At 50.2% G+C, this 27,854-nt stretch overlaps 4 protein-coding genes and 2 non-coding genes across 9 annotated transcripts in view; 2 read left to right on the forward strand and 4 right to left on the reverse strand.

The window, feature by feature from the left end:
* Nucleotide 1: 1 nt before the first annotated feature.
* Nucleotides 2-8,041, forward strand: DIPK1B (divergent protein kinase domain 1B; the record flags this gene model as incomplete). Its single annotated transcript, XM_027650294.1, has 5 exons — nucleotides 2-52; nucleotides 2,509-2,643; nucleotides 4,220-4,327; nucleotides 4,507-4,683; nucleotides 5,264-8,041. Coding segments are annotated over 5 exons (1,284 nt in total), but the record flags the coding sequence as incomplete, so codon positions are not given.
* A 3,777-nt stretch (nucleotides 8,042-11,818) lies between these two features.
* On the reverse strand, nucleotides 11,819-11,952 carry LOC113950500. The gene has a single exon (XR_003528753.1). It is a non-coding gene; the product is annotated as a small nucleolar RNA SNORA17 (small nucleolar RNA).
* A 478-nt stretch (nucleotides 11,953-12,430) lies between these two features.
* LOC113950498 lies at nucleotides 12,431-12,560 on the reverse strand. The gene has a single exon (XR_003528752.1). It is a non-coding gene; the product is annotated as a small nucleolar RNA SNORA17 (small nucleolar RNA).
* Nucleotides 12,561-14,242: 1,682 nt separating this feature from the next.
* MRPS2 (mitochondrial ribosomal protein S2) lies at nucleotides 14,243-15,980 on the reverse strand. 2 transcript variants are annotated; one of them, XM_027650277.1, is made up of 4 exons: nucleotides 15,875-15,980; nucleotides 15,735-15,800; nucleotides 15,443-15,566; nucleotides 14,243-15,103 (listed from the first exon to the last, which is right to left on the reverse strand). In XM_027650277.1, the coding sequence occupies exons 1-4, from the start codon at nucleotides 15,900-15,902 to the stop codon at nucleotides 14,560-14,562; spliced, it is 762 nt and encodes a 253-aa protein (XP_027506078.1). In that variant the 5' UTR covers nucleotides 15,903-15,980; the 3' UTR covers nucleotides 14,243-14,559. The 2 variants fall into 2 exon arrangements, with proteins under 2 accessions (XP_027506078.1, XP_027506079.1); XM_027650278.1 differs by having other exon boundaries at nucleotides 15,443-15,572.
* A 29-nt stretch (nucleotides 15,981-16,009) lies between these two features.
* On the forward strand, nucleotides 16,010-16,955 carry CUNH9orf116 (chromosome unknown C9orf116 homolog). Its single transcript, XM_027650282.1, has 3 exons — nucleotides 16,010-16,129; nucleotides 16,209-16,287; nucleotides 16,451-16,955. Exons 1-3 carry the CDS (start codon nucleotides 16,071-16,073, stop codon nucleotides 16,646-16,648), a joined length of 336 nt encoding a protein of 111 aa, XP_027506083.1. The 5' UTR covers nucleotides 16,010-16,070; the 3' UTR covers nucleotides 16,649-16,955.
* Nucleotides 16,956-17,182: 227 nt separating this feature from the next.
* Nucleotides 17,183-27,854, reverse strand: part of PPP1R26 (protein phosphatase 1 regulatory subunit 26) — an 11,394-nt gene continuing 722 nt past the window's right edge. The window contains exons 1-3 of one of the 3 annotated variants that reach the window (XM_027650247.1): nucleotides 27,472-27,809; nucleotides 21,532-25,572; nucleotides 17,183-17,649 (exon numbers count right to left, since the gene is read on the reverse strand). In XM_027650247.1, coding sequence (XP_027506048.1) covers nucleotides 17,601-17,649; nucleotides 21,532-25,511 — 4,029 coding nt within the window. In that variant the 5' untranslated portion in view covers nucleotides 25,512-25,572; nucleotides 27,472-27,809 and the 3' untranslated portion in view covers nucleotides 17,183-17,600. Of the gene's footprint in view, nucleotides 17,650-21,531; nucleotides 25,573-27,190; nucleotides 27,207-27,471; nucleotides 27,810-27,854 lie in introns of those variants that run through there. The other 2 variants (XM_027650248.1, XM_027650246.1) reach the window with 2 other exon arrangements.

A 27,854-nucleotide genomic window follows, 5' to 3' on the forward strand; every position in this document is an offset into this window, starting at 1 on the left:
CCGGCGGCTGGTGCATCTGGTGCTGTTCTGCCCCTTCTCCAAGGGCCTGCAGGTACCTGGGAAAGGGGGGATGCTCCAGGATGGAGGATGCGGGCTCGGGGGTGCGCCGGGCCGGGAGGTTGCGCCGGGATGAGGGGATGCTCTGGGATGGGGGGGATGCGCTGGGATGGGGGGTGCGGGCTCGGCAATGCCCGTCTCCGCATCCTGGCACCGGCCGTGCACAAAGGGACGCTCCGCCGCGGTCTCACCGCCGCCGGTGCGGGGAGATGGGGAGCCGGGAACCGGCAGCGGGGAGGTCTGGACCGGCACTGGGAGGGTCGGGACCGGCACCGGCGGCCGCAGCTCGTTGCATAACCCGCGCCGCGCTCTGCCGTGCCGGAGCCTGGGAGCATCAGGGCAGCCCATTCGGCAGCCCGCAGCGGTGGGTGAAGCCGCCGATGCAGCACGGCAGGGGTGGCTCCTTCCTTCTCTTCCTTTCTGTCTTTATTTCTCCCCTCTTCCCATCCCCGCGCTGCCGGGGGGGCTGGGGACCCGCCTCAGAGCTCCAGGGATTGGAGATGCTGAGGACCAGGAATGTCAGGGATGCTGGTGTGGGTGTTTTCTCTGCAGCTGTGGGAAGAGAAACCCCGACTCTGGCAAAGGTCCTGGACCAGAGAGGTTATCCCTGAGGGCACGTGGGGGACACAGGAGGGGATTCCCGTTGGGCAGAGGGTGCTGGCAGGAGGTGGGTGCAGAGCTGGGGCTGCTGTGAAACAACCCCTGTGTTCCCAGGGTGCTGCAGGGGAGACACAGGGATGGAGCACGACTTTGTGATGCTGCATCCATTTTGCCTTTGAAGTCAGCTCCCGCCCAAAGTCACTTCCAGGTTCCTCCAGAGCCACCCTAAAACTAAACACATCAACTCTCACAAACAAAAGGTAACACCCTTTGGTGCAGGGCAGGCAGTGGGCAGGGAAGCTCCCGTGCCTTGAGACTGAGGCCCTGGAGGAGACCTCGGCACCCTCGGAATCCAAAATCCACCCAAAGCCTGGTGACATCTCTGGTTGAAATGCATCCCCTACATATTTTTCCACCATTTAGGGGATGATGAAGCCAGTGCTCCCCATGCCGTGCTCAGACCAGAGTCCTGATCCCCCTCCTGCCCCAGGAACATGATGAATTCCAAGTCTGAAATAAGCAAAAAGGGAAATTCTGGCCTTTCCAGGGTTTTGTTGTTCCAAGACATGTCTCTAGTAGGAGGTCCATGGGAAGACCCCCTTTGCTGAGGGCAGGAGGCCTGATGGGTCATGTACCCACCCTTGGGCAGTTCTGGGGAGGCTCTCGGGGGTCACAGAGGTGTGTGTCTGACTTTAGGGCTGTGAGCTGGTTCTCAGCTCACAGGAGCAGCCACCCATCCTTTGTCTTTGCCAAGTCCTGGCCGTGGTTGGGTTCTCTTTAATTAAATTTCACATTAATTAGCGGTGCCATTGCTTGACAGGCAAACCAGGCACCCTTGCCCGCTTCTCACTCAGGGGTTTCCAATTAACATGAGAAATGCCATGGTCTCAAGGCAGACCTGCCTGCTCTCACCCTTACCTGCTCCTTCCTGGGACTCCCAGGGCTGGGGTGAGCCAGTGGCTGCAGCCAGGAAGGCAGGAGGCCCCATCACCCTGACAGAGCCCCTGGAGAACCTGCAGAGGGGTGGGGAGGAGGTGTTTTGGAGGTAGGAGTGGATTTGGGCTATGAGACCCAAGCAAGGATCCCTGGCAGGTTGTAACGGTGCTGTACCCACTCAGATCCAGCCCTATCCCAGCAGCAGGTTGTGCTCTCACCAGCACAAGGAGAGAGGAGGCTTTGGAGGTGGCCACTGGCCACTGGCTCTGTACAGAATTACCTGTAGAAACCGGAGGGAACGAGGTGTTTGATGCAAGGATCCCTTCCCTGCCCTTCAGAAGTGCCAGGGATCTGCACCATGTGACATGAGGCAGGTGAGCAGCCTCTATTGTGGGAGGCCAGATGGCAGCAGAGCTGCTCGTGCAGGGTCAGGGGGAAGAAACAAAGCCAAGAAAACAAAATCCCGTTGTGAGCCTCGACTTGTTTGCACAGAGCATCGCCCCTGTGCTGCCAGGTCCCTCGCCTGTTTCCATGCAGGAGCTGGTGATAGGAGCCAGCTGTGCCTGTGGGGCTCTGCAAGGGGGGTTCTGCTGAGAAGGGTCTCCCCAAACAGGAGCAGAGCCTCTCACAGCCCCGACAGGGGAAGGGCAGGAGAGCAGGTGTTCATGGCTGCAGCTCCCAGGGATGCACAGCATCCAGCTCTTGCAGCCCAGTGCTGTAATCTCCCTGCTTTTAGGGAATTTTAAGTGACCTACTTGAAGCAGGAGTTGCATAATAGGCTGATGAATATATATAAAAAAGGCTGAAGGTTTCGCCAACGCTCAGGTCAGTTTGTACAGCAGAAGTTGTCCTTGTCCGGCTGCCGCTGCCCTGGGCAGAGCCCTACCCTTCACCAGCCTTTCCTTTCCCTTCTAGGGTCGCCTCCCGGGCATCAAGGTGAAGTACCTGCTGGTGGTGTGGCTGGGCATCTTCGTGGGCAGCTGGGTGGCCTACATGCACTACTCGTCCTACTCCGAGCTCTGCCGCGGCCACGTCTGCCGGATGATAATTGTGAGTGGGCCAGTTTGGGGTGCTGGGGTGAGCAGGGCCGTGGGAGCCCCATTCCCTGCCTCCCAAGCCCCAAAGCTGGGCCACGGAGCCCTCCTGGCAGCTGCTTCCCTGGCGCCGTCCCCGGGGGCGGGAGAGGTGACCTTCCCCTGCCAGGGAGAGGGAGAAACAGGGTAATGAGATGTCGGAGGGAAGCAGCCAGGGCAGACCAGGCAGACGTGGGCAGATTAATGCCTGTGGAGATGAAGCTGGAAAATCAGCGAGCAGCTTCTGTGGGCAGGGACAGCATCGTGCCACCCACCCTGGGCTCCACAGAGCTGGGGAAAAACGGGGAGCAGCCAGTCCGTGGGTACCTCTCTGTAGTTGCTGATGTGCCCTAAGGAAAGCACCAGAGCAGACACCTCGTGGCAGCTTGGCTTGGTGTGTTTTTCCCCTGCCTGGGGTTTGCAGTAGGGTGCAGCCTGTCCCCCACAGATCCCAGCGGGATGCCCCCGGGATCGCTTTGTGTGGCCCATGGCAGGGGAGCAAGTCACCTGCCCAGCCCAGGGGAGGAGGGGGACGCCAGGCTCTGTCAGAACATGCCTTGTTGGTCAATCCCCCAGCAGAGGAGGGAGGCAGGAATTGCCATAACAACAGCGATGAGATCGTTTAATTTGATTTTCTGCCTGACTCCGACCATGGGGTCTTGGGCGCTAATTTCTGCTCTGAGCTCAGAGTTCCAGACACTCTGTCTGGCCGTGTCTCCTGTGAGCAGGTCCAAGGGTTAATTCCCATCCACATCAGAAAAAAAAAAAAAGAAGGAAAAGATGCAGTGAATGTCTGCAGCTCCTGCTTCCAGCCCCGAGGCTGCTGTGCCCTCGCTGAGGAGCTGCAGTGCTGCAGCCTCTCCTGCCCAGGGATGACTCCAGCTCCCAGCCCAGAGGATCAGAGCCACCGTCTGTCCCTGTCCCTGCCACCCCCTGGACCAGGGCCAGCCCATCTCGCAGCAGGGGCTGCTGCTCTGCTGAGCAGCCTCAGCCTCTGCATCCTCATTCTCCTCAAATCCACACTGTCTTCTCCTCCAGCCCTGGAAGCTCTCCCAAACTCCTGGATTTGCATCCAGGAGCAAATCTCCTGAGGTCCCTCCAGCAGAACAGGGTGTCCCTGCCAGCCCAGCCCCACTGTGCCCAAGGTAGTGAGCCATCCCCATGGGCCAGACCCATCTCTGGGTCTTAGAGCAGAGGAGATTTTGGGCTGGGACATCTTTGGAAAACGGAATAGGAAGTTTGGGGGTGCTGGAAGAGGTTGGACTCTGAGCAATTGGCACTACATCTCCCTGACCAAGGTCTGAGCACAAGGTCCTCCCCTCCCTCCCGGCCCCCTGAAGTGGCTGAAATGGCCACCAAGGTGCAGACATCACCCAAAACCACCTGCACACTGTGCTGGCATGGCATGGGTGTCTGAGGGGGTCACATACCCCCAGCTTGTGTGCTTGGGGTGCTCCATGAGCTGTGGGAATAAGCTTGGATCTATCAGACTTCTTCAGGTGAATGTGAAGCTGCCCCTGCTGAGCTCCTCTCTCTCTCCTTCCCCTCCCCAGTGTGACCAGTACAAGAAAGGAATCATTTCTGGCTCCACGTGCAAGGACCTGTGTGAGGAGCATGGCCTCCTCTTCCAGCACTGCCTTTCCTCCTCTCCCACCCAGCAGGTAGGTCTCTGCCTCCTCCACCACATGGCATGGGATGGGTACAGGCATAAAACCTGGGAGACCTCCTCCTCACCCCATCCCTGTTCCTGTCCTCAACCAAACCAGAACCCAGCTTTGGGGGTTTTTTTGCACTTGCTCTTCTCCTCCCACCTCGCCCTGTCCCCTCCCCTGTGCTGCAGGTTTACAGCGGGCTCTGGAGGGACAGGGAGGTGATCATCAAATGTGGCATTGGAGAAGCCCTGAGGGCAGACAGCCGCCCGGACTCTGTGCCCAGGAGGGACGTGGTGCTCTTCGACAAACCCACACGGGGGACGTCCATGGATGAGTTCAAAGAAATGCTCCTCAACTTCCTCAAGGTCAGTGCAAGGGTCTTGTGGGATCCCACAGGCCCAGGATGCCACCTACAAGTTGGGAAGACTAATTGTGTCTTTCCCTTGAACGAGATCTCCTCTGGCTGACACTCCCCCACCCACTGCTGGGTGCTGGGCTGGGTGCTCCCTGCCACGTACTGGATTAGTGGAGAAAAACCTCCATTTTCTCCCAGGAGCTCTTATTTGTGATATTTGAGTAGCAGCAGCCCTGGAGGCCTCTGTGCCTTGGCTCTGGGTGGCATCTGTGCTGGGCAGAGCTGATTCACAAGCCCATGGTGGCCCTGGTAGTTACCCCTGTGTGGGGCTTCTGGGGCAGCAGTGGGGCAGCAGTGGTGCCTGGCCTTTGCTCCCAAAACCATGCTCCTGTCTGGAGCCCTGAGGCTGGTAACATTCTGCTGGAGCTGAATCCATCCACACAATGTTGTGGCATCAGATCTTCTGGAGTGTGGTGCTGTTTCCTCCTCTCCCCAGCTCGGGTCTTCACACTCCTGGTTCGGTTTTGTGATATGACACCCAAACACAGAGGGCTCTGGGGGTCTGATGCCACCTCTTGTCCCGTTTGCAGTCCAAGCTGGGAGATCAGCCATCCCTCCCAGCCCTGGTGAGCCGGATCATCGCCATGGCCGACGTGAACCGCGACGGGAAAGTGTCTCTGGCCGAGGCCAAATCCATCTGGGCGCTGCTGCAGCTCAATGAGTTTCTTCTCATGTTCTCCCTGCACGAGAAGGAGCACACTGCCAAGCTGCTGGGGCACTGTGGGGACCTCTACGTCACCGAGAAGATCCCCCACACCTCCCTCTACGGGCTGGATGTCCCCCCCTTCCTCCAGTCGCTGCTGCCTTCCGTCGCCCACCAGCTCCTCCACCAGTGGTTCGCGCCGGCGTGGCCCCGGCGCGCCAAGATCGCCATCGGCCTCCTGGAGTTCGTGGAGGAGATTTTCCACGGCACCTATGGGAGCTTCTACATCTGCGAGACGGGCTTCAGGAACGTGGGCTACAACGACAAGTTCGACTTCAAGATGGTCGACCTGAGGAAGGTGGCGACGGAGGCGACAATCAGGGGGTTCCTCAAGGGGCGTCACTGTGAGCAGAACGTGGACTGCACCTACGGGCGGGACTGCACGGCGGCCTGTGACAAGCTGCTGAAGCAGTGCAAGGGCGACATGGTGCAGCCCAACCTGGCCAAGGTGTGCGGGTTGCTGCAGGACTACTTGCTGTACGGGGCGCCGCTGGAGCTGAAGGATGAGCTGCAGAAGCAGCTCCGAACTTGCACGACCCTCAGCGGCCTGGCCAGCCAGATGGAGGTGCACCACTCCCTCGTGCTCAACAACCTCAAGACCTTGCTCTGGAAGAAGATTTCCAACACCAAATATTCCTAACGGGGGAAGCACGGCCCCGGAGTTTAGGATCTGCCACCTCGGAGTCAAGTCCAAGGGCTGAAGGCCTGTTTCTCCATCTTCCCCACAGGTAAAACACACCCTGCACAGGGAGTTCAGCAGAGCTGCAGCCCCTTCTCCATGGAAAACCAAGCTTCATGACTTCCACCGCCCAGCAGGATCATGGATCAGTCAGCAGGAGTGTCTGCAGAGCTGGGACACCAGGCTGGACAGGCTTGGGGGAGGAAGATGACATGGAAAGGGATAAGGAAGCAGAGCCCAGCTGGATACATCTAAGTGTTTCTTGATTAACAGGAAAGCAGAGCAGAGTGATGGGAATGAATCATTCATGCTGTACTTGTCACATCTTCTTTTGATGAACGTCTCTGATGTAAATAAACAGCTTTTACGTGAATCACACCAGTACATCAATAGTGAAACAGCAGCCTGTTAAGTACCAGCTTGTTTGTGATCTAAAAAGGAGGAAAAGGTAGATTTCCTGATTCAAAAGTCTCTCCTTAAGTGTCTGAGTCATCTGCCATCAGATCCAGCTGTAACATAGGAAGCAGATAATCAGTCTGTTCCACAGTGGAGAATCCTGGCAATTCTTTGGTTCCATTTTTAAGTGCCTGACCCTGACAGTGATGCCATGGCTTGTGTGAGGCTCCCACTCGGCTGCTCCCACCCCAAGTCCAAAATTGGCAGCACAGGCCATTCCCTCACATGTTGGCTTTGGAAGCTCTAAGGCCAAGGAGAGCCTAAAGGCAAAGGGCTAAACATGAACAGTTCTGACCCGTTAATGTGCTCCGTGTGTCCCTTCCCACCACACTCAGAGCAGGGATAAACCAACCTCTCGGTTTAATTCTCCTAAAACTAAGCTGGGCTTGCCCTGCAGAGGTTGAAGGTTAATACCAGAATAATCCAGTGCTTCTCTTGTTATTAAAGTGAATTTCCAGGCAAGCTTTCAGCAGGTCTCAAGACATTTGTTTGGCTGTGTATGTACTACCAGGGCTCTAACTATAGTCGTTTCCTTTAAATGCCCAATTATAGCAATCTTGAAACTGTGGGTAGGGAGGAAGAGCTTTTATAAACTCCCCCAAGGCTGCTCTGTTCCCAGCACAGCCGTATTCCTGCTGCTGGGCCACACGGTTGTTCTCCTGCCAACAATTCCTCAGTGGAGCGTGCAGCTGATGTACAATCCCAATTAAAACCACACCTGACAGTATCACCTGGGAATGTGATCAGCAGAGCTGTGGCTACACATTTAGGAGCCCTTTGAGGAGAGAGACCAGGATTTCCTTGTGTTAGTTCTTTCGGATCCTCATCACCTCGCAGTGGTGTTTATGGAGTCAGCGGGGCCCTGTATCCAGCACAGAGCTCACTCCCTGCTGAGGAGTGGCCTCTGCAGTGCAATTTATCCCTGGATAGGCTGAGCACTCCCAAAGTTTCTGTGTTTGGAGGGTGACAAGTCCTCAGTTACCCTGGCTCAGCTACAGATGCTGCCAAGGTGAGCAGGGCCCCCTGGAAGGTGTGGGTTCACCTGCACAGGAGGGAGCACGTGGGCAGGGCTGGAATTCACTGGAATTCCATAATGAATCTCCACACAGCCACTGCAGCTCATCCATTGTCCTGCATCCCCATGGCAACCAGCTCCACTGGCAAATTAATTTGCTTCTGCTATTAGCAAAGGAATCCAACACCCCCCCATGGCAAGTGCCCTCCTCAGGTCATCAGAGAAGCCATTTCTCACCTTCCCCTCTCTTATTTACTGGTAAATTTTGTCCAGATATTCCCACTACATCCCTGCTGCTCCTTTCCCCCAAAGCAGTGTTAAAGCAGCAGGCAAGCACCTGGAAAAGGAAAGGGGTTTTCCCCTCAATATCAGAATTTTTAAGTAATTATGGTGAAGATCCAGGAGAAGCAGCCCCTGTACCTGACAAGATTTATTGAAATAAACACTTCTGACAACAGCTTGTCCCATCACCATCATTGATCCACATATCCCACAGCACTGGACACTCCCAGGGATCACTGATGACTCAAAAACCCCAAAAGCACAGTTTTGCTCATCCCTAAAAAGCACAAAGTCTTTCTTTGCAGCGCTCATGGTTTACAAGCTACACAGGAATACAGGAGAGAATGAGTAAAGGCAAAGCTATTTTACAGTCAGACCTCCTCCAGATTTCCCACAGAGGCTGGAATAAAAAGCCAGAACACAAACACTGATAATCTGATCTTACTGGATGCTGCTGCTTCTGCAGCAGAGATTTGTGCCCAAGGGGATGGAGGTAAGAAATACTTTTAATTGCAGGAAGTACAAAACCATCCCAGCTCCCAGATCTGCAAACAGAAGTCTTAAATCCTAGAATGGTTAAAAAAAATAGTGTTACTTGGGGTGCTACAACTACACAAGCACCATTCAGACTTATGGTAGGTGGCATCTTTATTTAGTTTTTTTTTTAAAAATGTTTCTTAGCCATGTAGAGAAAACACAGATGATCATCAGCTTTTGAGGAATCCACGAATCTTCACATGCAGACACTGCCAATCACTTCGTTTGCTGCTGACACTTCTCTTAGGAATTCTGAAACTCAGGCCATGACCTGCAAATAAAGAGAGGGCCCAGGATGTCAGACAAATTCTAACACAGCCAGGAAAAGGGAGAAATAATGTGAATACTAAGGAGCTACTTAACTCCTGTTATCCAGACTCTGCTGCCCTCCGTCATCTTGGAATTGTCCAAAGATTTTTTACATCCCAGATGTGAAATAAAAAAGCTTCATAATATGAACCCAAATGTTAGGGCAGTCATTAGAAGGGCTCAGTTATGAAGGTTCACAAGGTTACTTTTAGAAAAGGATTTCCTTCAGTCCAGAACCACAGGAACACCTCAAATCCCATTGCCTGGATTCCATGCCTGGACATCTGTGTGGCTCAGGACCCACAGCAGAGACAGAAGCAGATGGCACCAATTTAGGTGCCAAATTCTTCACCATTCCATCAGAAAGCTTTTGGAAAAATATCTGTCTGGGCACACAGGACAGTTGGGTGAGTTTAGGAAAGGGCTAATTGAAGAGCAGGATAGCTGGAGCCTGCTCTGGGTTATTCCTTCACTCCCTAAAAATCCAAGCTGAGTTTGCCAACCTCAGGGCAGAGCCAAACTATTAATAGTGCAGGGAAGGAAAAGCTGGGCTTCTTCCAGTGTTCAAAGCCATGACAGAAACCAGTCTTAGATGATGAAGGGCTAAGTTATGTGCTGAGACATTTTTAATTTCGCTCAAAACCATCTTAATACAAAACATTTCTCTTTTCCACAGTGGAGAGCCAGGTATTCTCTCAGTAAAGCCAAATTCTTGGCCCAGGAGTGCTGCTGAGGCTGAGGGAGGCAGTTCACAGCAAATGCTACCAGGAAAATGTTCATAGTTATCCTGTGCCTCACACAGGGAAGTTCTGCAGACACTCATTAGCACTCACGGCCCATCCAGGACCCCTGATGGGAGTAAAGCCTGATGAAAAACCCCAAACATGTATTTTAGGGTTGAAAGAAGCCAGGAAATTTAAATAGAAGAGTCACATCCCGAGGCATAACCATCTCCCCCCAACCTGATTAGCATTCTTTTCCAAAGCCACTGCTGGAGGCAGTGACTTTTCCCAATTAAAGGGCTCACTTTGCAGCCAGCACAACCTGCAGGCTCTGCAGCACCTCTGGCCCTCCTTAATGCCCATTTAATGAGGTTTCACTCCATTTAGCTCTGCCAGAGTCTGTCAGAGCTGCAAAGCCTCAGTTCCACAATCTCTGTGTGGTCAGAACTCCTCTCCCCTCTCATTCCCAGAACAGGTTCATGTGCCTCATGTCACCCAAGGAAGGACAGTGACACACAGGACTATCTGCATACAGGGACACCTGTGCTCCCTCCTTGGAGATCCCTTTGCCATTGTGCCAGAAAATAAACACAACGACAAAAAAAACAATTAAAAACTCATACTGTGCTCAATAAATTATATTTTTGTTTCTTGTCTGATGTTTTACCAGCCAGAACACGATGCATGGGGAAGTGAGATCCTGTCTTGGGAAACAGGGCAAAGCACTGCTGCACTTGAAATCACTCCTGAAGGATTTCAAAAGATTTCAAAGTTTCAGCATTAAATTTTTCCCTGGATTACCAAAATCAGTATTTTTATTTCTCTCTCCATTACCTCTCTAAGAGATCATCTCTATTTTCTGTGTCACAAACATGATTGCAGCAGTTTTGTGTCAGCAGCACCAGAGCCTGTTTAGAGAATCTTCAGGCACATAAAAGTTTAAGCTCTTGGCCTGACAGAGCTGTCCCTGAAAGGAGGCACTTTGGGAGCTGAGAAAGGCAGTTTGAGAAACTGAAATAAGTGTCAATCAAAGGTGTTAAACACTGCTCACAAAAATGCCTGCATTAGCAGAACCTGAAAGTCCTTCACTTAAAATAGGGGTTTGTCAGCAAAAAAAGATGAAAAAATACTGAATTTTAAGGTTTTTTTTGTCCAAGAATGTTTTAGTAGCATTTTAATTTTTTTTTGTCCACGTCCTGCAAGAAGTTCAGCAGGACAAGATGTACCAACACAAGGGTTTCTTTCCACTCACTTTGGTAACACGTTGAGAAATGACCCAACACCCACCTTTGACATTTGAAGATCATTCCAGAACTCAGCCCTGCTCTCGAGAGGAACTGTGAGAAGGAAAAACATCCTCAGTTTGGGTTTTTTTGGTAAAGGATTGAATTGATTTTGTGTTTCCCCCCCCCAAAAAGCAAGCCTGATTACAAAGCCACATTTCAGAAGATTCCTGATTGCATCTTCTGCTTTAATTTACTCCAGGTGTTATTTCCTCCCTATGCTAAATCCACACCCATCTCCATCTGTAACCCTGCCCATGTTTTGGAAACAAAGTTTAAGTGCCTGTTTTCCTCATCTCCTCCACTCCCAGGTACAGTTCTTGATAGCTACACAATGCCAAACCCTGCACAGCTCGAGGTGCCCTTTCACAGGCAGCAATCAAGAATATCTCTAAGGCCAGGAAGGAGTAAAAATAGAATTCAGGAACAGAGCTGCCACTTCTACTTGTCCTTGTAAAAATAGGGAAGGATCTTCCCCTGATGCAGTTAAAACTGACATCATTTTAACTGCTCTTAAAAGGAATTGTGCTCCACCTTCTGCTGATTCTCTGGAGAGAGAGTTAAATGTGGAAACAACATCAAGCAACTCATCTCTGATCTCTGACCTCTAATGAGATCAATGGAGAGCAAATCTCCAAGGACTCAGGATTATTGGAATAGATAATACCACAATTTGCCAATCCTCACGAGAGCATCCAGTGACAGGACAAGGGGAAATGGCTTTTAACTGAAAGGGGGGAAGTTTAGATGAGATATTGGAAAAAAATCCTTCCCTGTGAGGGTGGGGAGGCCCTGGCACAGGCTGCCCAAAGAAACTGTGGCTGCCCCATCCCTGGAAGTGTCCAAGGCCAGGTTGGACAGGGCTTGGAGCAACCTGGGACAGTGGAAGGTGTCCCTGCCCATGGAGGGGGTGGAATGAGATGATCTTTAAAGTCCCTTCTAACCCAAACCATTCAGTGAATGTCTAAAGCAATAAAAGAAATCTGAATTAGCTTTTAACACAGTGTTAGTAAAACAGCTGCTGTGCCCTGTCCACCATTTCAGATTTACATTAAAGGGGAAAAAAAAAAGCCACAAACAGGAAAAGCATAAATAAATAAATGTCAGGTTGTTGAGCAATCCTGGGAGCTCACAGGAGTCAGAGCACCAGGGAAGGAGTCTCCTGTTCCTCTCTGCCACCGATTGACACAGACGTGGCACTGCAGCCACGCCTGCAACACGAGATGGGGCAGGGCTGTGTGGGCAACTCACACTGCTGTGGCTCACCTCGGCTCTGGGACACCTCCTGCTCTGCCAGTCATGTGGCTTTGTCTGGAAAACACATACACAGGGTTCAGACACACTTCAAAGCCTGGTTATACAGTTACTGTTTCACTGATGACAGGAACTTGAAAGAAATAAATGCATAGCAGAGGAATGTTTTTGGATAGAAACAGGGTTGGTGACTCCCAGGACATGCTCCCAGTGATGTCACCAACTCACCACACGGCTTTAGACTAATAACTTTAACTCATTCTTCTACAAGATTGTACCCACAGGATCTGTTTTTCAAGGCTATATAATCATAAAGCCACGTGCAGCCTCTCTGCAGCACATCCACTACAGGTCAAACAGAACAACTTCCCATCGTGCTACACACACAGATCTCACACTTAGGGCAACCAAAAGTGAGTTTTTCACCAGTCTCCTCGGGAGCAGCTGGTTTATTAATGATGTCAGGCTGTCAATCACTCTGAGTGCTCACGGGCTGCAGAGCAAACGAGCGTAGAACACAGCCTGTCTCTCTTGCCACGTCTTGACACAAAGATGCCACAGCAGCCATCTCTGCAACGCCAGTGGCAGCTTGGGAAATAAAAAAAAAAAATCCCAAAATCAAAAGCATAAAGCCTGAAGAAAATGCAATTATGGGTGGATGTCACACCCCTGGAAGCATTCGAGGCCAGGCTGGATGAGCAACCTGGTCTAGGGGAAGGTGTCCCTGCCCGTGGCAGGAGGTTCAGTGAGATGAGTTTTAAGTTCCCTTCCAGTCCAAACTATTCCATGATTTTATGGTATTTATAAGAAGATTATATCACCTCTTGGAAAGCAGTGTTACAAAGGCATTCAGTGGGCAGCCTTTGTGTGAACCATCACCCTTCTTTTCTGAAGACACACAATCTCTGCCCCTTCACTTTTTGCCTGATGGGCTGAAAAAAGACAAATAAAGAATGCAGTTAATACCACACAAGTGTTAAGCAAACTACACAACCACCTTTTTTTTTTGGCGAAATGCACCATTTAACCAGATATTTAAAACATAATTAAAAAAAACCATAATATCAGCCGAAGATTAATTTTAGCTACTTGAATCTTTAAAAAAATATTTTCCTGAAAACCTGAATAGGCGGCAGCCTTAGATTTTCTTCCCCTCCTCGGAGGGGGAGTATATATTAAAATATATATTACATGCATATATTGAAATTTATATATTAAAATATATACAGCTGTATTCAGATATCTGTGTGTGTGTATATATATATTTATACATATATACATATAACAGCCCTAGGCCATTCCTATACACGAGTTGAAGATATACCGGATTTGCAGCGCACGTGGCAGCGCCTGGAGCCCCCGGAGCCCCGGGGGAACCGCGGCCCCTCCAGGATGGGTCCAGCTGAGCGGGGACCCGCCTTACCTTCACTCTCCCCCTCACGTCCCCCCGCCGGGGCCGCTCAGCGCCGGGGCCGAGGGGAAGCGGGACCGGCCCTCAGGGAGCTTCGCCACAACATGGCGCGGGAAGGGCAGCGCGGCCCTGCCCGGGCGGGCCCTCCTCGGCCAGCACCGGCTTCCCGCCACTGAGGGGCCCCTCAGTTTCGCCATGACCGGGCCGGGAAGGGCCGGTCCCGCTCCCATTCTCGGTCCCACTGAGGAACCCCTGAAGACCAGCACGCTGCACTCGGCGCCCGCAGAAAGGACGATCCAACCCCCGCCTCCCGCTTATATAGGCCGGGAACGGAAGGGCCTGCGTGGTGCTTTCGCGCCCGAGAGCGCCCCCTGCTGGGCGGGAGGTCTCAAAGCAGGGACCAGGGACACGGGAGGGGGACACAGACCAAGGACGGGGGGCCCTGCTCAGGGCTCTTCCCCACGCTGCAAGACTGCCCTAGGGCCTTCCATGGAAGCACGAGGCGTACTAGGGGATGGATATCCCTTTTCTCAGCTGCTTCGGGAGTCCCTGCTTCCCGTGGTTTGGCTCCGAGCACGTCCTGGGACAAAGCATGGACCCTCCAGCCCCATGATGCATGATGGAGATCCTTCAATCCTGTGATGCACCAGCCAGTGGGGACCCTCCAGCTCCCATTGAGGCCCCTCCAGCTCTGTGATGCACCAGCCACCCTGCAATGTCCCCAGCTTGGGGACATCCTTCATCCCTTTCCCTCCCATTGCCTTGACTCCCCCGGCATTGCAGACTCCCCATTTCACCATGGAAGAAACAAAAAGGATCAGAGGGATAAACCCCTTTATTTGTTAAGAAGAGGTGCGAGATACAACTGGTTTCAGGTGAGATCACGAGCTCAGGAACGGGAAGGCCACAGGACATCGGCACCTCCTTGCAACAGGGACAAAGCCAAGGAATGGGGCAAGGTCTGGCCTGGCTCCATTTTCCCTGCGTGGCTCTGGAGGGAGCAATTTGAGCCGGGAACTGTCTGTGGCTGTGACCACCACAGGATCTCTGCGCACAGCAGAGCTGGGGGGTCCCTTCCACAGCCAGCCCAGCCCTGCCAGAAGCCGGTGCCTGGAGTGCAGAGCCAGTCCTGTGGAACTGGAGCAGGAGGCCCATCCCTAAGGCACTGAGCCCGTCTAATTGCCCTCAGCTTTCCTCCGCAGCTCCTCGACGGCCTCGCTCTGCCGCCTCTTGTCCTTGGCGCGGATGATGGTCATCCTGAAGAGTTTGCAGTAGAGCTCCACGGCCGAGGGGCTGTCGTCGTTGCCGGGGATCGGGTAGGTGATCAGGGAGGGGTTGCAGTTCGTGTCCACCACGCCCACCGTGGGGATGTTCATCTTGGCAGCGTCCCGGACGGCCACGTGCGTCTGGAAGACGTTGTTGAGGCTGCTGAGGAAGACGATGAGGTCGGGCAGGCGGACGCCGGCGCCGAACTGGATGTGGGCGTTGGTGAGGAGCCCGCCCTGCCAGTAGCGCGTGTGCGCGTACTCGCCGCAGGCCCGCGCCGTGCACTCCACCAGGTGGCAGAACTGGCGCTTGCGGCTGATGAAGAGGATGATGCCCTTGCGGTAGGCGATGTGGGCCGTGAAGTTGAGGGCCAGCTGGAGGTGCTGCATGGTCTGCTCCAGGTCGATGATGTCCTGATCCAGCCGGCAGCCGAAGATGTAGGGCTCCATGAACCTGTGGGGGCAGAGGGAGGGCGGCACAGGGGCACGGGGACGAGGTGTGCAGGCACCGAGCGCTTCTGGATGTGGGGTGGCAGCACAGGAACCTTCCTTTCCCCCACTCCAGCTCCCGGCTGATACCGGAGGTGCTCTCTGCAGAGAGCCCTCGTGCCCAGTGTCTGTTCCAGCTGGGCTTGGGGGACTGTGGGTCTCACTCCCCCTCGGGTCCCTGTAATCTGCCCTGTGTGGGCTGTTCCAGGCTCAGACCAATCTAGTGCAGCCCTCAAAGCAAACATTGTTTATGGAAGCACTCCTGATGCCAACGAGCACTGGATGATGAAATAATTCCACTCACCTGTGCCGACAGCCCTTTTTGTGGCCCAGGTGCACCCGAGCATCAAAGAGATCCTTCAGGGTGAACAGCTCCTTCACGTTGAAGAAGTCGGGGTGGCTGAGAGGTTCTGACAGCAGCTTGTCATCTGCAGCTGAGAGAAGGGAAACAATCAATCACTGCTCCCTCTGGTGTTTTGGGGGACGAGTTGTGAGTGCAGAAAGGACCCCGATGCACCCACGACCACCTGCTGCAACGAGGCGATACCTGCACGGGCATCGCTCCTGGCCTGGACCCGGGGAGGGAAAACACTCACCGCTGGGCTGGGTCGCCACCGGGGCCGTGGCCGGTACCAGGACGGTGCTGTAGAGCCGCGGGGCCGCTGCGGGAGAGAAACACGGGGGTCACACGGGGGGGCCGGGGCGGACCGGGCGGGGCTGGGCATCGCCCGCTCACCTGCCCGCAGGAGCCGCGGCACCGCCATGCTCCGAGGGCACCGCGGGGCAGCAGGAGCAGCGGGAGCAGGAGGAGGATGAGGAAGGTCAGCGGCGCTTTCCGCTTCCTGCGGGGCGGGGCGGGCCCCGCGCCCTCCCCGGGGCGGAGCGCGGCGCGATCGCGTCCCGTCGCCGAGCAACGCTCCGTGCCCCGAGCCATGTCCGACCCCGGGCTGCCCGGCCGCTTCCGACAGCCCGCCTTCTACCGCGGCTACGGGTGAGCGGGGAGCTCGGGGCGGGACCCCCGGAGCCCCCCGTGCCCCCCCCCCCCCCTACCCTGTGCTCTCGCCCCGCAGGCAGCCGGCGCCGCACCCCCGGTTCCGCACCACCAACCAGACCTACGGCAGCAGGGCCCCCACGGTGCACGAGCTGCCGGTAGGTGACGGAGGGACCCCCGGGGGGCTCGGGGCCAGCACGGCCAAGCTCTGCCCTCCGCGGGGTCTCCGGTAGCCGAAACCCAACTTTGCATCCAAACTTCGCAGGCGCTGTCGCTGGGAGCAGTTTTAAACATCTCCCTTCTTTTCTCGCCCCTCCCCAGACCTGCTTCCGCGTCATCTCGCACAAGTTTTCGGATCATCTGGGCAAGGCTGGCATGTACAGGAACAACAGCCTCAACACCTCGCTGGAGAAGAGCTACTGCACGGGCCCCGACACCTTCATCACCGCCTACGAGCACATGGACTTCCACCCCAGCTACAACCCCAGCGGGCCCTCGCACTGCAGGAACCTGAGCTAGGGAGGGACACCAGGGAGCCACCGCGGCTCCTCCCGGGGGGGAAACCACGCACAGCTGAGACGACACCCACTCGTTCACAGAACGAATGTTATCGTTAATAACATATATTGTTATATATGTTAATTTATAAAGATGTAGTGTGGTTAAACGTCAGTTAAATAGCTCATCTGAGCCGTTTTGCTTAGTTTATGGCAGCATATAAATCCTAGAACAACATATATCCCCTTAACCTCTTCTCTGTCGCTAATGATCCTTTAAACTCTTGGCTCATGTACCACATATAATTAAAAATTAAGATTTAAACTGCTTCTCTACTATTCAATGAATAACCAATATGCAAGTTTTCCAGAGGTATTCATTAACCTTTTGGATTGCTTGTAGAAAGTTAATGTTTCTTCTATCTCACAACTACAAAGTTTTTAAGGAATTACTCAAATAATGACAAGTAATCAAAAAGAAAACGTTTTCTTAAGTTTTATTGTAACAACTGTAGTTACAGCCTATGAAACTGCATCAGTTGGACAGTGGCTGCACTGAAGGAACATTTTTAGCTTAAAAACTAGTTTTGAAGAGAAACTGCTCTGCCTATTTATGGAGAGAGAGAGAAACAGTCCCATGTTACAGGTGTAACACAGGGATAGTATCCACTAAAAATGAACATAATACTATCCTAGCTGTTTGCTAAAAATATAAATAATGAGTTCAATATTACGGCCAAGCACCACTGCAATTGAAATTCTTCAGTGTCATAAATATTCCCTCTTTGTGGCACTTGGTTATCTCAAACAAAGGAATAGCTGGGTAAAATCCACCCCCCCCGGCTGCAAACACACCAACACATTGGAACAAATAAATAAACTGAGCAGAAACGGGCCTGAAAAGTTAACTTTTGAAATATTTAACATGTGAAAATAAATAAGCAACTCTCTATTGTTCACTGTTAATTCTTCTATTAGACTCTAGACAGTACCTTGAGCTTCTTACAACTTCCCTTTCTTCTCCTGAAATGAAGAAAATAACAAAGTGCTGAATTAATATAAATAGTTGTGACTATTTTACGTATTATTTTTATCCACAGATTTTTCTGCAGGTGGCATAATTTAGGGATAAGAGTGCCTCTTAAAAATATAACTGTAGTGGATTCTGTCACATATCTTCCCACTTCATCTGAAAACACCCACCTCTTTTCTGCCTTGCCTCAATTTCTTGCCTTTTAGTTTTATTCTTGAACTGAAACCAGTTCCTTTGAAGAGTTTGACATGCAATGTGCCTTAGTGTTCAGATGTTAGACCAAATACTTAAGAAATACCTGCACAAATTCAAAATATCATCCCAAAGATGACACATTTTACCACACAGAATCTCCCTGGAACAGTCTCTTTCTACTCTGTCTTTTGAAAGGAAGATTTTCATGTTTGCAGATACAATTATGTGAGGCTGAACTATCACAAACTGAAGGTCTGAAAAATTAAAAAGCTTATACAGTAATAAAAGAAATGGTGGCAGGGATGGTGTGTTCCTGCCACCATGTTGAAACATGTGTTCTTAAAATAGCAGCAAAGACTGTTTATAAAAAATTAAGGTAGTTCTTGTGGTCTCATGAGGCTCCTTGAAGATTGTTGCTCCCAAAGCACGGAAAAATAGTCACTGAGGTAAAAATAAAGCACTAAATCTATTTTCAAAGTCCTGCACAAGCACAGATTCATCTGAGGACCGTGGTACTGCAGCCAGGAGAACATCACTTACCAGTAGCCATAATGAAAAATACCAAGTGGTTTAAATAACTTAACATCCAAATTAGCAAATGTTGTGCTCTGACTGAAAAAAACAATCACTGCTCACTTTTAAAAAATATGAACCAGCATTCATTAAAACAGGTAATTCTTTGCAAGAGTGGGAAGACCCGAGTTCATGATTCCATCTGCTGCAGTAAAGGATAAATTGGTGTCCCTGGAGGGTGGAAAAAGGGGAAAAGGACTTTGTTCTGGTCACTCCCCAGAGCTGTCACTGGGTGCTGAAAAGGGCCAGGAGGGCTGTAGAGTCTGTGCCCGCTCTGGGGCTGTTGTGGTCACTATAAACAGGAAATAAAATCCCATTTTGGAACTGCATCTGTCAAGATCCAACCTTGAGAGATCTGCCCTGCAGTCCCAACCTCGGCACCATGGGTGGTATAATGATATACTATTATTATCAATTAAAAAATCAATATCATCTTTCTACTCCTCAGCTGGTCAACCTTTAGTAATGTCTCAGAGGGATTTTTTATTGATCCCAGACACCACACTTCTTTTTTTTTTTTAAACAAGTGATAAGAACTGTAGCAGGATGAGGACACTGCCAGTGGAGCCATGGCACTCCTGTGGCTGTTGTCCCAATTCCACAGATGTTCCCTGACACATATTTACAACGAGGAAAGACTCCACTTCTTGACCACAAACACCAGCAAAGAAAACTGCTGTTGGGGTTTTGCTAAAACAAGCACCATTCTCACCTCCCAGAACAGCCACCACTTTGTTTTGCCGATGTAGTTGGCAGAATCTCCTTCATTTTTTTGTGCTAAAGAAGTTAACTGCACCCTCAGAACACAGGCAGGAAGGGAGAAAAGGGAACAGAAAAATGCTACTCATTCAAGATGATGACACAAACCATAGGAGCACTCTGGTTTCACGGTCCATGGGCAGAACCCCATTTATTAAACATTATAAACTCAGCAATGTACACCATCTCCTATATACAAATCAAGTTTATCAATTTAAAAAAAGTGCTGTTTGAAATCAGGTTTTATTTAAAGCACAAGGTAACTGGAATTGCATCTTAATTGGAAGTGAATCAGTTCACGAGTCGTACTGAGGACACAGACACAGCGACAGGGGCACGAGACACCTTTAAAGTCTTAAATGTTGATTTACTGAAAACTTGGGAGGAGAAACATTCAGCTTTTTATACAAACAGTACATAGTGCTTCCACCATCTCTAGGAAAATTAAGTATACAGTTTAATCCTTTTAAAGCAAGGTACTCAGAAAACTTCTATTTTAAAATACCAGCCTACTGACCTATTCCAAACAAAAGGCCCAAATCCTGCAAAGGAATCAGGGCAGACCGAAGGATAAGCCTGTGTAGAGGGACTGCAGGCACTGAGCTAAGTAAAAAAACCCCACTTTTCCAAGGTATCCTACCACAAAATGGAGATGATTTAACACACTGACCTTTCAAACAACCCGACCAACCAACCCAAGGACTACAAAAAGGCGGCCGGACAGTAAGAAATGCCAAGTGAGCACTATAAACATGTTTAAAACGTAACTGCACAACAGCATAAACACACCAAGGATGTTGTTTCTCTCTCTACATGCCACAGTTACTCGTTCTACTCTATGCTACGCTGCATTTTGCCACTATTCTGCATCACACCAGGGACACCATGAGACACCGGATCCGGTCTTGGCTGCTGTTGCTCCAGTTTGCAATTTTAAGGCCAGCCCCGAGGAAGGCTGAAGTGACTGAGAAACAAAGTGATGCTAAGTGGTGGTTTGGCTGAGAGAAGTTCTGCAGAAGACGAGACAAAGAGAATATCAGATCAACTCACAGGGACAAGATGTAAGAACAAACTCCTCGAAGGACTTCACTACACACAAATGAAAGAACGACCAACAGCTCCAGCTCACACTTTTTTTTTTTTTTTTAAATTTTCGTGGAAACAGGGGTGAGGGCACTTTTTTTTTTTTGTGATATAAATGTGCTACTTCGATCCCGTTTAAAGTCAGTACAAATAAAAAAGATAGTGGTGAAAAATTGCTTTATTCTGGCTGCTGGAAACGGAGGCAGAGGAAGAGCCAGTGTGAAAGAACAGCGCTGAAAATATCCGTGGCGTTTATGTTGGGGCTTCCTACAGCAAACCCAGCTTTGCTCTATTGCACAAAAACTGTCAGTGAAAAGTTCACAGAAATGTAACATCTTAGAAACCACTTCTGAAAAAGGAAAGTAAGGGCACTCAATTCCAGAAAGTTCATTCAGGAAACCAAAAGCCATCTCTGGGTAACTGCAGGGCATCATTTGAGGCTAATGAGGAATTGTTTCAGCCTTGCAGGCCCAATAGTACATAAATCCAGAGAAATCCAGGGAAATCATGTTGTCTGAACAGACAATACTCCTTCACTTGTCTTAGACTGCAATTGTGCTTGGAATCATCTGCTAGCAGGAGGTTTTAGGTATTCAAAATGACTTCCAGCAGCTGCTGAGCTCACTTTACACAGGACTGTGCAGAGAGACTGATCCACTTTATTTACCTGAATTTGCATTTGTATCTTCCAGGCTGGATCTCCACACCCACAGCTGGCTGTGCTGGAATTCTGCTCAGGGAACAACCCCCAGAGTCCTCAGGGGAGGAGGACTGAGACCTCAATAAAAAACCAGGACACAGGACTGTCCTAAGGCAGCTGGAATGTGACCAGTGTCAGAGAATCTGCATTGCTCTCCAAGGCTGTGTTTTCCTGGGATCTCTTAACAGGTTGCCAAATATATTCTGTGCACAAACAGGTTCCCCTTTGATAGGTGATCAGAGGCCTCATAATTTAAAGTGTGATTAGCCAGTATCTTATCTACAGTAACTAGAGCTTCCTGTAGTAATGCAAGCCCTAAAAATCATCATAAAAAATATTTCCTTAGAGCACTTTAAATAATTTACAAAATTCTACAAAAACTATGTATGTTTATCCACGATATCCCTGTTAAATAGAAGCATTTTCACATTAGTGTGTGTATGACATACAGGTAACAGCATCTCCCACTGTCTCTCCTTTCCTGTCTCAAGTTTTATCAAGGTAATTACCATGATAGATATTTTCTAAAAAGACTGTTACTGTAAAAAGAAAGTGTACTTACACATTTGAAACCTTTTTTTCCAAGAGGGAATCTGGGCAGTCCCCTGCAGATAGGTCAGTAAATTTTGCACAGGTTTTGGCTAAAAATTCCTGCCCCTGGTGCACTTCACTAGCAGTTTCCCTGTTCTGCAGGACAGGTATTTTTCCTTCCAAATTGGAGCTGGTTACTTGAATTTCTTCCTGCCTGTCAACTTTTTCTTCCTTAATGCACATCTGCACACTGTTATCTGCACATGCTCCTCCACTAGTTTTATCCACTGTTGCTGCTGTCCCATTTAATTCCTGCTGTGGGCAAGCTAAACTGGGATCTGGCCTCTTGTCCAGGGGGTTATTCCCTCCCTTACTGCACGCCTGTGCACTCTGCTGAGCTGTGTCTCTGCTAATTTTATCTGCTTTTCCAGCTGCCACGCTGCACTCTGGGCGTGGGGGATCTACATCTGAATCAGCCCAGCTGCCTGTGTGGATATCTCCTTCCCCCATCCACACCTGTGTGTTCTCAGCTTTGGATGTTCCTCTGCAAACCTGATCTGCTTTTACTGCTGCCTCACTCTGTTCCTGAGAGGAGAGGCTCAAGTGAGAATGTGACTGATCTTCTGAGGCATCAGCCTTTCTGCAACCCTCGGCTTCCTCTTTGACACACAGAGGAGCAGCCTCAACTCCTGCACAGGCTTCTGCTACATGAGGACTTGACACTCCCACAGTGACTTTCTGAGAAGAACTGGATGCTTTTATTGCTGTCGTAGTCTCCCCACTAAATTCACCTGTTGGCAAGGGGTTAAGTACATCTGTATCCTGGGAAGCTGCCTCCACTCCCAGCGTGCTGTTCTGGGCGAGCAAACTCTCTGCTTTCTGCCTTTTGTTCAAAAGCATTGATTTCTTCCTGTCCCGGGCGTATTTTAGACCTGCAATAAATTTACTGGAAATTTTTAGGTGAAAGGTGTTCTTTCTTTTAGATCTGGGCTTTGCACTCATCACTTTTTGTACTTTACAACCTTCATTTTTGCTGGGTTTAGGGGGCTCTGTTTTGTGGACATTCTTTTTACCTGTTGTATTCCCAGGTAACTCACCAGCACCACCTTTAACCCCCCCCACTCCTTGCTTTGCTTTTGACTGACCAGTAGCACAAACATTCTCTGCAGAGGAAGCACATTTCCCACTGCCATATAACATTGCACTTTTCCCTTCTGTTCTCTGGGAGTTCCTCAACTCCTCAGTTTGCTGAGGTACCTCAGTCTTTTTACTCTGAGCCAGCACGAGGTTGATCTCGTTCTCCACCGGCTGCTGCTTTGCTTTTCCTCTATTACCAGTTTGTTTGGTCGCTCTAAATAGGTCTAAATCATCTTTTTGTATCTCTGAATTGCTTGCAGAGTCTTTGGCCTTTTCTGCCAAAAACTTCCTGATTTCCTGCTCGATGCTGTCGTCGCTGTCCACTGAGCTGCTGTCCTCAGTGTGACACACAGCTGGGAAAGCACATTTTCTATTTTTAGCCACCCGCTGGTTCGAAACTGGTTTAGGTTTATTCCCTTTTTTAAGCTGTAAGTTAAACTCCAAGTTTTTCATGGTTTCTGGTTTCTCACTGGGAAGTTTGATGTTCATGCTGTCTGAAGGGTTCCTCACTGTGTTCTCTCTCACAGCTTTCTTGGGTTTTGAGAGGCAGCTTTTCAGCAGCGCAGGATTTTTACATTTCCACTCGTTTTGTTGGAGGCTGCTGAAATCATCCAGCAGCTGAGCTTCTGTCTCGCTGAATCTGACTCTCTTCTTGCACTGAGATTTTTGGTCCTTGGACTTCTTCTTGAGCTTTCTTTTTGACCGTAGCAGGTCCTTGATAGCACTGTCAAGGTCCTCATCGCTGTCCAGAGAACTGCTCTCATCATCCGACCCCTCCCTCTCCGGAGTTTGGGTTGTATTTTTCATGAGTTTTCTTGTGCTACTCTGAACCTGCAGAAAAGGGTTGACAGAGTCCAAGGCCACACATCTGCCATCAGAGCCAGGCAATTTGGGAGACACGAGCTGCTGCTGCCTCGTCTCTTTACTGCTGAGGCTCTGAGCATCACAGGGTTCTGCAGGGCTGCTCAGGGCACACTCCTCTTGGAGCACGGGAAATTTCGAGTAGCTACCTGCTTGGAAAAGTCCCATCTGCAGCTGCTCAGCTGGTTTTGATGCCCCTTGTTGTGCTGTTCTGCCTTCCCTTTTAAGTCTCCTTTTCCGACTCAGCGACAGCTTCAGTGTTTTGGGGAGAGAAGGCTCCAGGGTACTGGTGAGGCTGTTTTGATCGGAAGGCAGAGGCATCTGGATTGAGTGTGACAGGCTGGGAGGCTTTGCTCCGAGGTTTTCTGACTGTGCTTTCAGAGCCAAAAACGCCCTGATTTCCTGCTCTATACTGTCATCACTGTCCACAAGGCTGCTGTCGCTTTCACAACGGGAGGACGAGAGAAGCTGGGGAGGAAAGAAGGAGTCTGCAGCGAGGGATTTGTTGTCACTTCCCATTTGGGATGGCATGATTGTTTTGGAAATATCAAGGATAGCTTCTGCACACATGAGCTCTGCAGATGTGTCCGCCCTGCAAGAAGCCTGCAGTGTGAGCTCACAAGCAGCGATCTTGTTTTCTGGAAGTGCAAAATGTCTGGCTTTTTTCAGTGGTTTGAACAGCTTGTTAAAGTCATTGCTGGTGCTTTCTAATCCTGCTGACTTGGAATTAATTTCTTTTCTCTTGTTGCTTATAGGGCTTTTACGGATTTCTGGTGAGGCACTTTTTGTGGAGCTAATTGTCAGGCTGGCAGAAATGTCCGCCATCCCCTTTGGATCAAATTGTTCCCTCTGCAAAGGGACACAGTCTGCTGCATCACCTGCCTCTTTCCTGATTTTCTCCAGCTGGTAGAGCTGAATGGCTTCTTCAATGCCATCATCACTGCTCGAGTCAGATGTGTGCATGTTCTCCTTGGTAAGTGCTTCCCTTGGCTCCCAGTAACGAGCTCCACTTCCCTCATTCTGCTCCACGAGCCAGGGCTGGCTGGCAGTGCCCATTTCCAGATACGCTTGGTTCACCTGGCTGAACTCACTGGGCTCTTCTTGGATTTTGGACTGCAAACACTTGGACTGTGTGCTGGATTTCTGCAGCTTGGGATGGTGCCTCAGGAGCAGCGCCTTACAACCTCGCTTTATAGCACCACAGTTCGTTCTGTTTGTTGTTTCTTTGTTGCATTTGAGGACAGACCTCACCCGGGAATCCTTTTTATCCCCCTCGCTAACACATTTACTAATTTCTTGCTGCTTCTTCTCATTCAGGAACTGCACTATTTCAGCTTGTATGCTCTGTTCAAAAGAGTCATCGCTGCTGATGCTCTGAGGGGAAGCAGGCTGGAGCCTCTTCCCAATTCCCAGGTGGTCAGACAGGTACTCTTCAGAGAGCATCTCGGCTTTAAATTTCACAGGGAGGAGGTCACCAGCTGTTTTGTTCTGCGAGAATTCTCTCTTAAACCTTTTGTCTCTGCTTGTAGTCACGGAACACTCCGCATTCCTTGGCAAGGACTGGTCACTTTTGCCTTTTGCTTTCAAGTACTCCTGGATGGCCTCCTCTATTCCTCGGTCCACAGAGTCATCGCTGTCAGAATCGAGCAGGAGGGTCCCAAACTCCACATTCTCTTCCACTTCAGTGTCATCTGAATCCTCAGGGCATCCACACTTGGTATATGGAGGCTGCTTCTGGAGCAATGGGGTGCTGGATGTGACTCTGTTACTGGTGCCTTTTTCTCCCTTCTGTTTCTTCTGCATAATACAACCACACTCATTGTTCATACCCAGGGCAGACTCTTGACTCTGCAGGTTGTTTATGATCATCTGAACTTTTGCACTTACACAGGTTCTTGTGACGTCCCCGTCAGATTCAGGGAAGCAAACGGGATATCTACAATTCCTTGCTGGTCCAAAGGACTCCCATTTTGTCTGAAGAGCTACCAAAGGAGGAGCATTCATAAGGAACATTCTAGCAGGCAACAGCAAAGTCCACGATGGAACAGTTTTTCAGACTGGTCTCTCTTCCATCCTACAACAAAGCGAAAAAAAGGAAAATATTTACTATTATGCACATACCTTCTAGAAATTCCATCTAATAATACTGGTAACATAAACTGCAAATTATTAACACACAGAACTACTGTGCCAGATAATCACAGCAGTCAACATCACTTCAACAGGTAAATCAGTCACTGCTGCCATCAGGGATAAGTCAGAGCACTCGTCATTTGTGGTTTGCAGTATTTTCTGGCACAATCATAACCAAATTCAGGTAATTATCTCCACTTCTGAAACTCTTTCTGCACTTCCCACTCCCTTTTGCATGTGGATGTGGAGCAAGTTGGACAGTGATCCGAGGTGGTGGGGGACAAACCAACTCTTACTCAAAGAGCAGAGTAACTGTGTTAGCAGGAGGCTGGACTCCAAAAACTCAGAATGTTCTGTGATTCTGTGAAAACAATATCCCAAAATAGCTTTTACTGGTTCTGGCTTGACATTAAACATGCACAGCTGAGGGACTTGGGGCAGCTCGGAGTGAAGGAAAGGGAACTTATTTCTTCCTGAAACACACTACACAGCAATAACCCCAAGACATCAATCATCCAACCTCACTGCAGGATAAAAGCCCTTGGCAAACACAGATCTTTAGGAGTGTGCAAAAGCAGGATGGAGATGATGAACTATTCTTTGTGTTACAGCAGAAACCCCAGACAGAACAAAGCTTTGTTTTGTGGAAGGGTGAAAAAAACCATCCGGAAAACACCAGATAACACCCCAAAGAGTTCTCCACCTCCACGTGGCCCTCATGAGGGCTGATGGTTTCACCTGCAGCATCATTTGGAAGGACCAAAACAGTATCTGGTTGGCACAAGGCAGTAATTCCTAAAAACCTACAGCAGTTGGGTATTTCTTCAAGCCCAGGCTCCACACAATTGCAGCGAGCCCCGACTGGAGAGTGGCACTGGACTCTGCGGAACTACAATTACCCTCTTTTCCCTCTGAAACCTCTCCGACCTTGCCCTCGTCAATTATTCTCCAGTTCTGGTTTCAAATTAATCAGTGACAATAAATACTTTAAAGAATTAACGCTTCTAAACTCTTTGAAACTTCTGTTTATTTACTACTACTGAGAGTAAGGTAACAGACAAGCAGGGAAAACAATTCTTTCTTTTCCTCAGTGGTAATTCACCTCAAAACATCATCCCTGTAGAATTAAAATTTTAAGTATAATGATCAAGGCCAACCCTCCTCGCTGGGTAGTACCTGGAGCAACACAACATACGCTGTTTTAACTTCCACCTTTTAGTCATCTGAAGACAGTTTGGATTTATTTCAGCTCTACACATGCCAGTAAAGCCAGTGCTCCCAACAGAACCTGTATCTGATCATGAATTAACTGAAAGCACCCAAACCCCCTGAATTTTAGAACCACATAGCTGAACACAGTTTCTAACGCAGCCTCTAACACGTTCACTAGGGCAAACACAAACTAAAAACATTTTTTCGTTGTAATAAGCAGCTAAGGATCAAAAAGACAGAAATTAGAATACTTCATTATCTTGAAGAAATGCAATTAACACACTCAAGCTCCCGGCTTCATAAAAAAAAAAACCAAAAACCCAAACCACAATGTATTTCCTATTAACCTATTTCCACAGTTTTCAGAGAAGGGGCAGGTGCCTTTTGCTGTTCCACACCTGGTTGTGGTTGTCCTGCAAGAATTACGTGGGACTGGGGTGAATTTTGGTGCCACTGCACCGCACCAGGGCACCCACCCAGGCTCTGAGGGGGCACCCACCTGAGGGCACCCATGGGGGCTGTGAGGGGACTTCCAGGGGCATTGGAGGCTGTGTGAGGGGGGACGTGAGGGGACACTCGCCCAGGGGTCACTCACCGAGGGTGTGAGGGGACATGAGGGGACACTCACCAGGGACAGTACCCAGAGAGGGTGTGAAGGGAAATGAGGGGGACACACGTTCAGGAGGAGAGGGACAACCTCTGGAACTTTGTGAGGGGAAATGAGAGGACACACATTCAAGGAGGAAGGGGGATAACCTCTGGATCGCTGTGCGGGGAATGAGGGGACATCCAATGGGGGACATCCACAGGGGCTGCGTGAGGGGACATGCCAGGACACACATCGGGGGGGTACCCACAGAGAGTGTGTGATGGGACATGAGGGGACACACACCCGGGGGGGCACCCAGGAGAGTGTGTGAGGGGACATGAGGGGACACACACCCGGGGCACCCACAGAGTGTGTGATGGGACATGAGGGGACACACACCCGCGGGCACCCACAGACAGCGT

Source organism: Corapipo altera, unplaced genomic scaffold (genome assembly GCF_003945725.1).
Source record: "Corapipo altera isolate COAL_440 unplaced genomic scaffold, ASM394572v1 268, whole genome shotgun sequence".
NCBI classification, from domain to species: domain Eukaryota; kingdom Metazoa; phylum Chordata; class Aves; order Passeriformes; family Pipridae; genus Corapipo; species Corapipo altera.

Coding starts and splice junctions, on each gene's coding strand:
- MRPS2 (XM_027650278.1), bottom strand. CDS start 15,902: ATGGCGGTGCCGCGGCTCCTGCGGGCAG. Junction 15,801..15,874: donor GCCGCGGCTCCTGCGGGCAG/GTGAGCGGGCGA, acceptor TCTCTCCCGCAG/CGGCCCCGCGGCTCTACAGC. Junction 15,573..15,734: donor GGTGGCGACCCAGCCCAGCG/GTGAGTGTTTTC, acceptor CCCTTCTCTCAG/CTGCAGATGACAAGCTGCTG.
- CUNH9orf116 (XM_027650282.1), top strand. CDS start 16,071: ATGTCCGACCCCGGGCTGCCCGGCCGCTTCCGACAGCCCGCCTTCTAC. Junction 16,130..16,208: donor GCCTTCTACCGCGGCTACGG/GTGAGCGGGGAG, acceptor CTCGCCCCGCAG/GCAGCCGGCGCCGCACCCCC. Junction 16,288..16,450: donor CCACGGTGCACGAGCTGCCG/GTAGGTGACGGA, acceptor GCCCCTCCCCAG/ACCTGCTTCCGCGTCATCTC.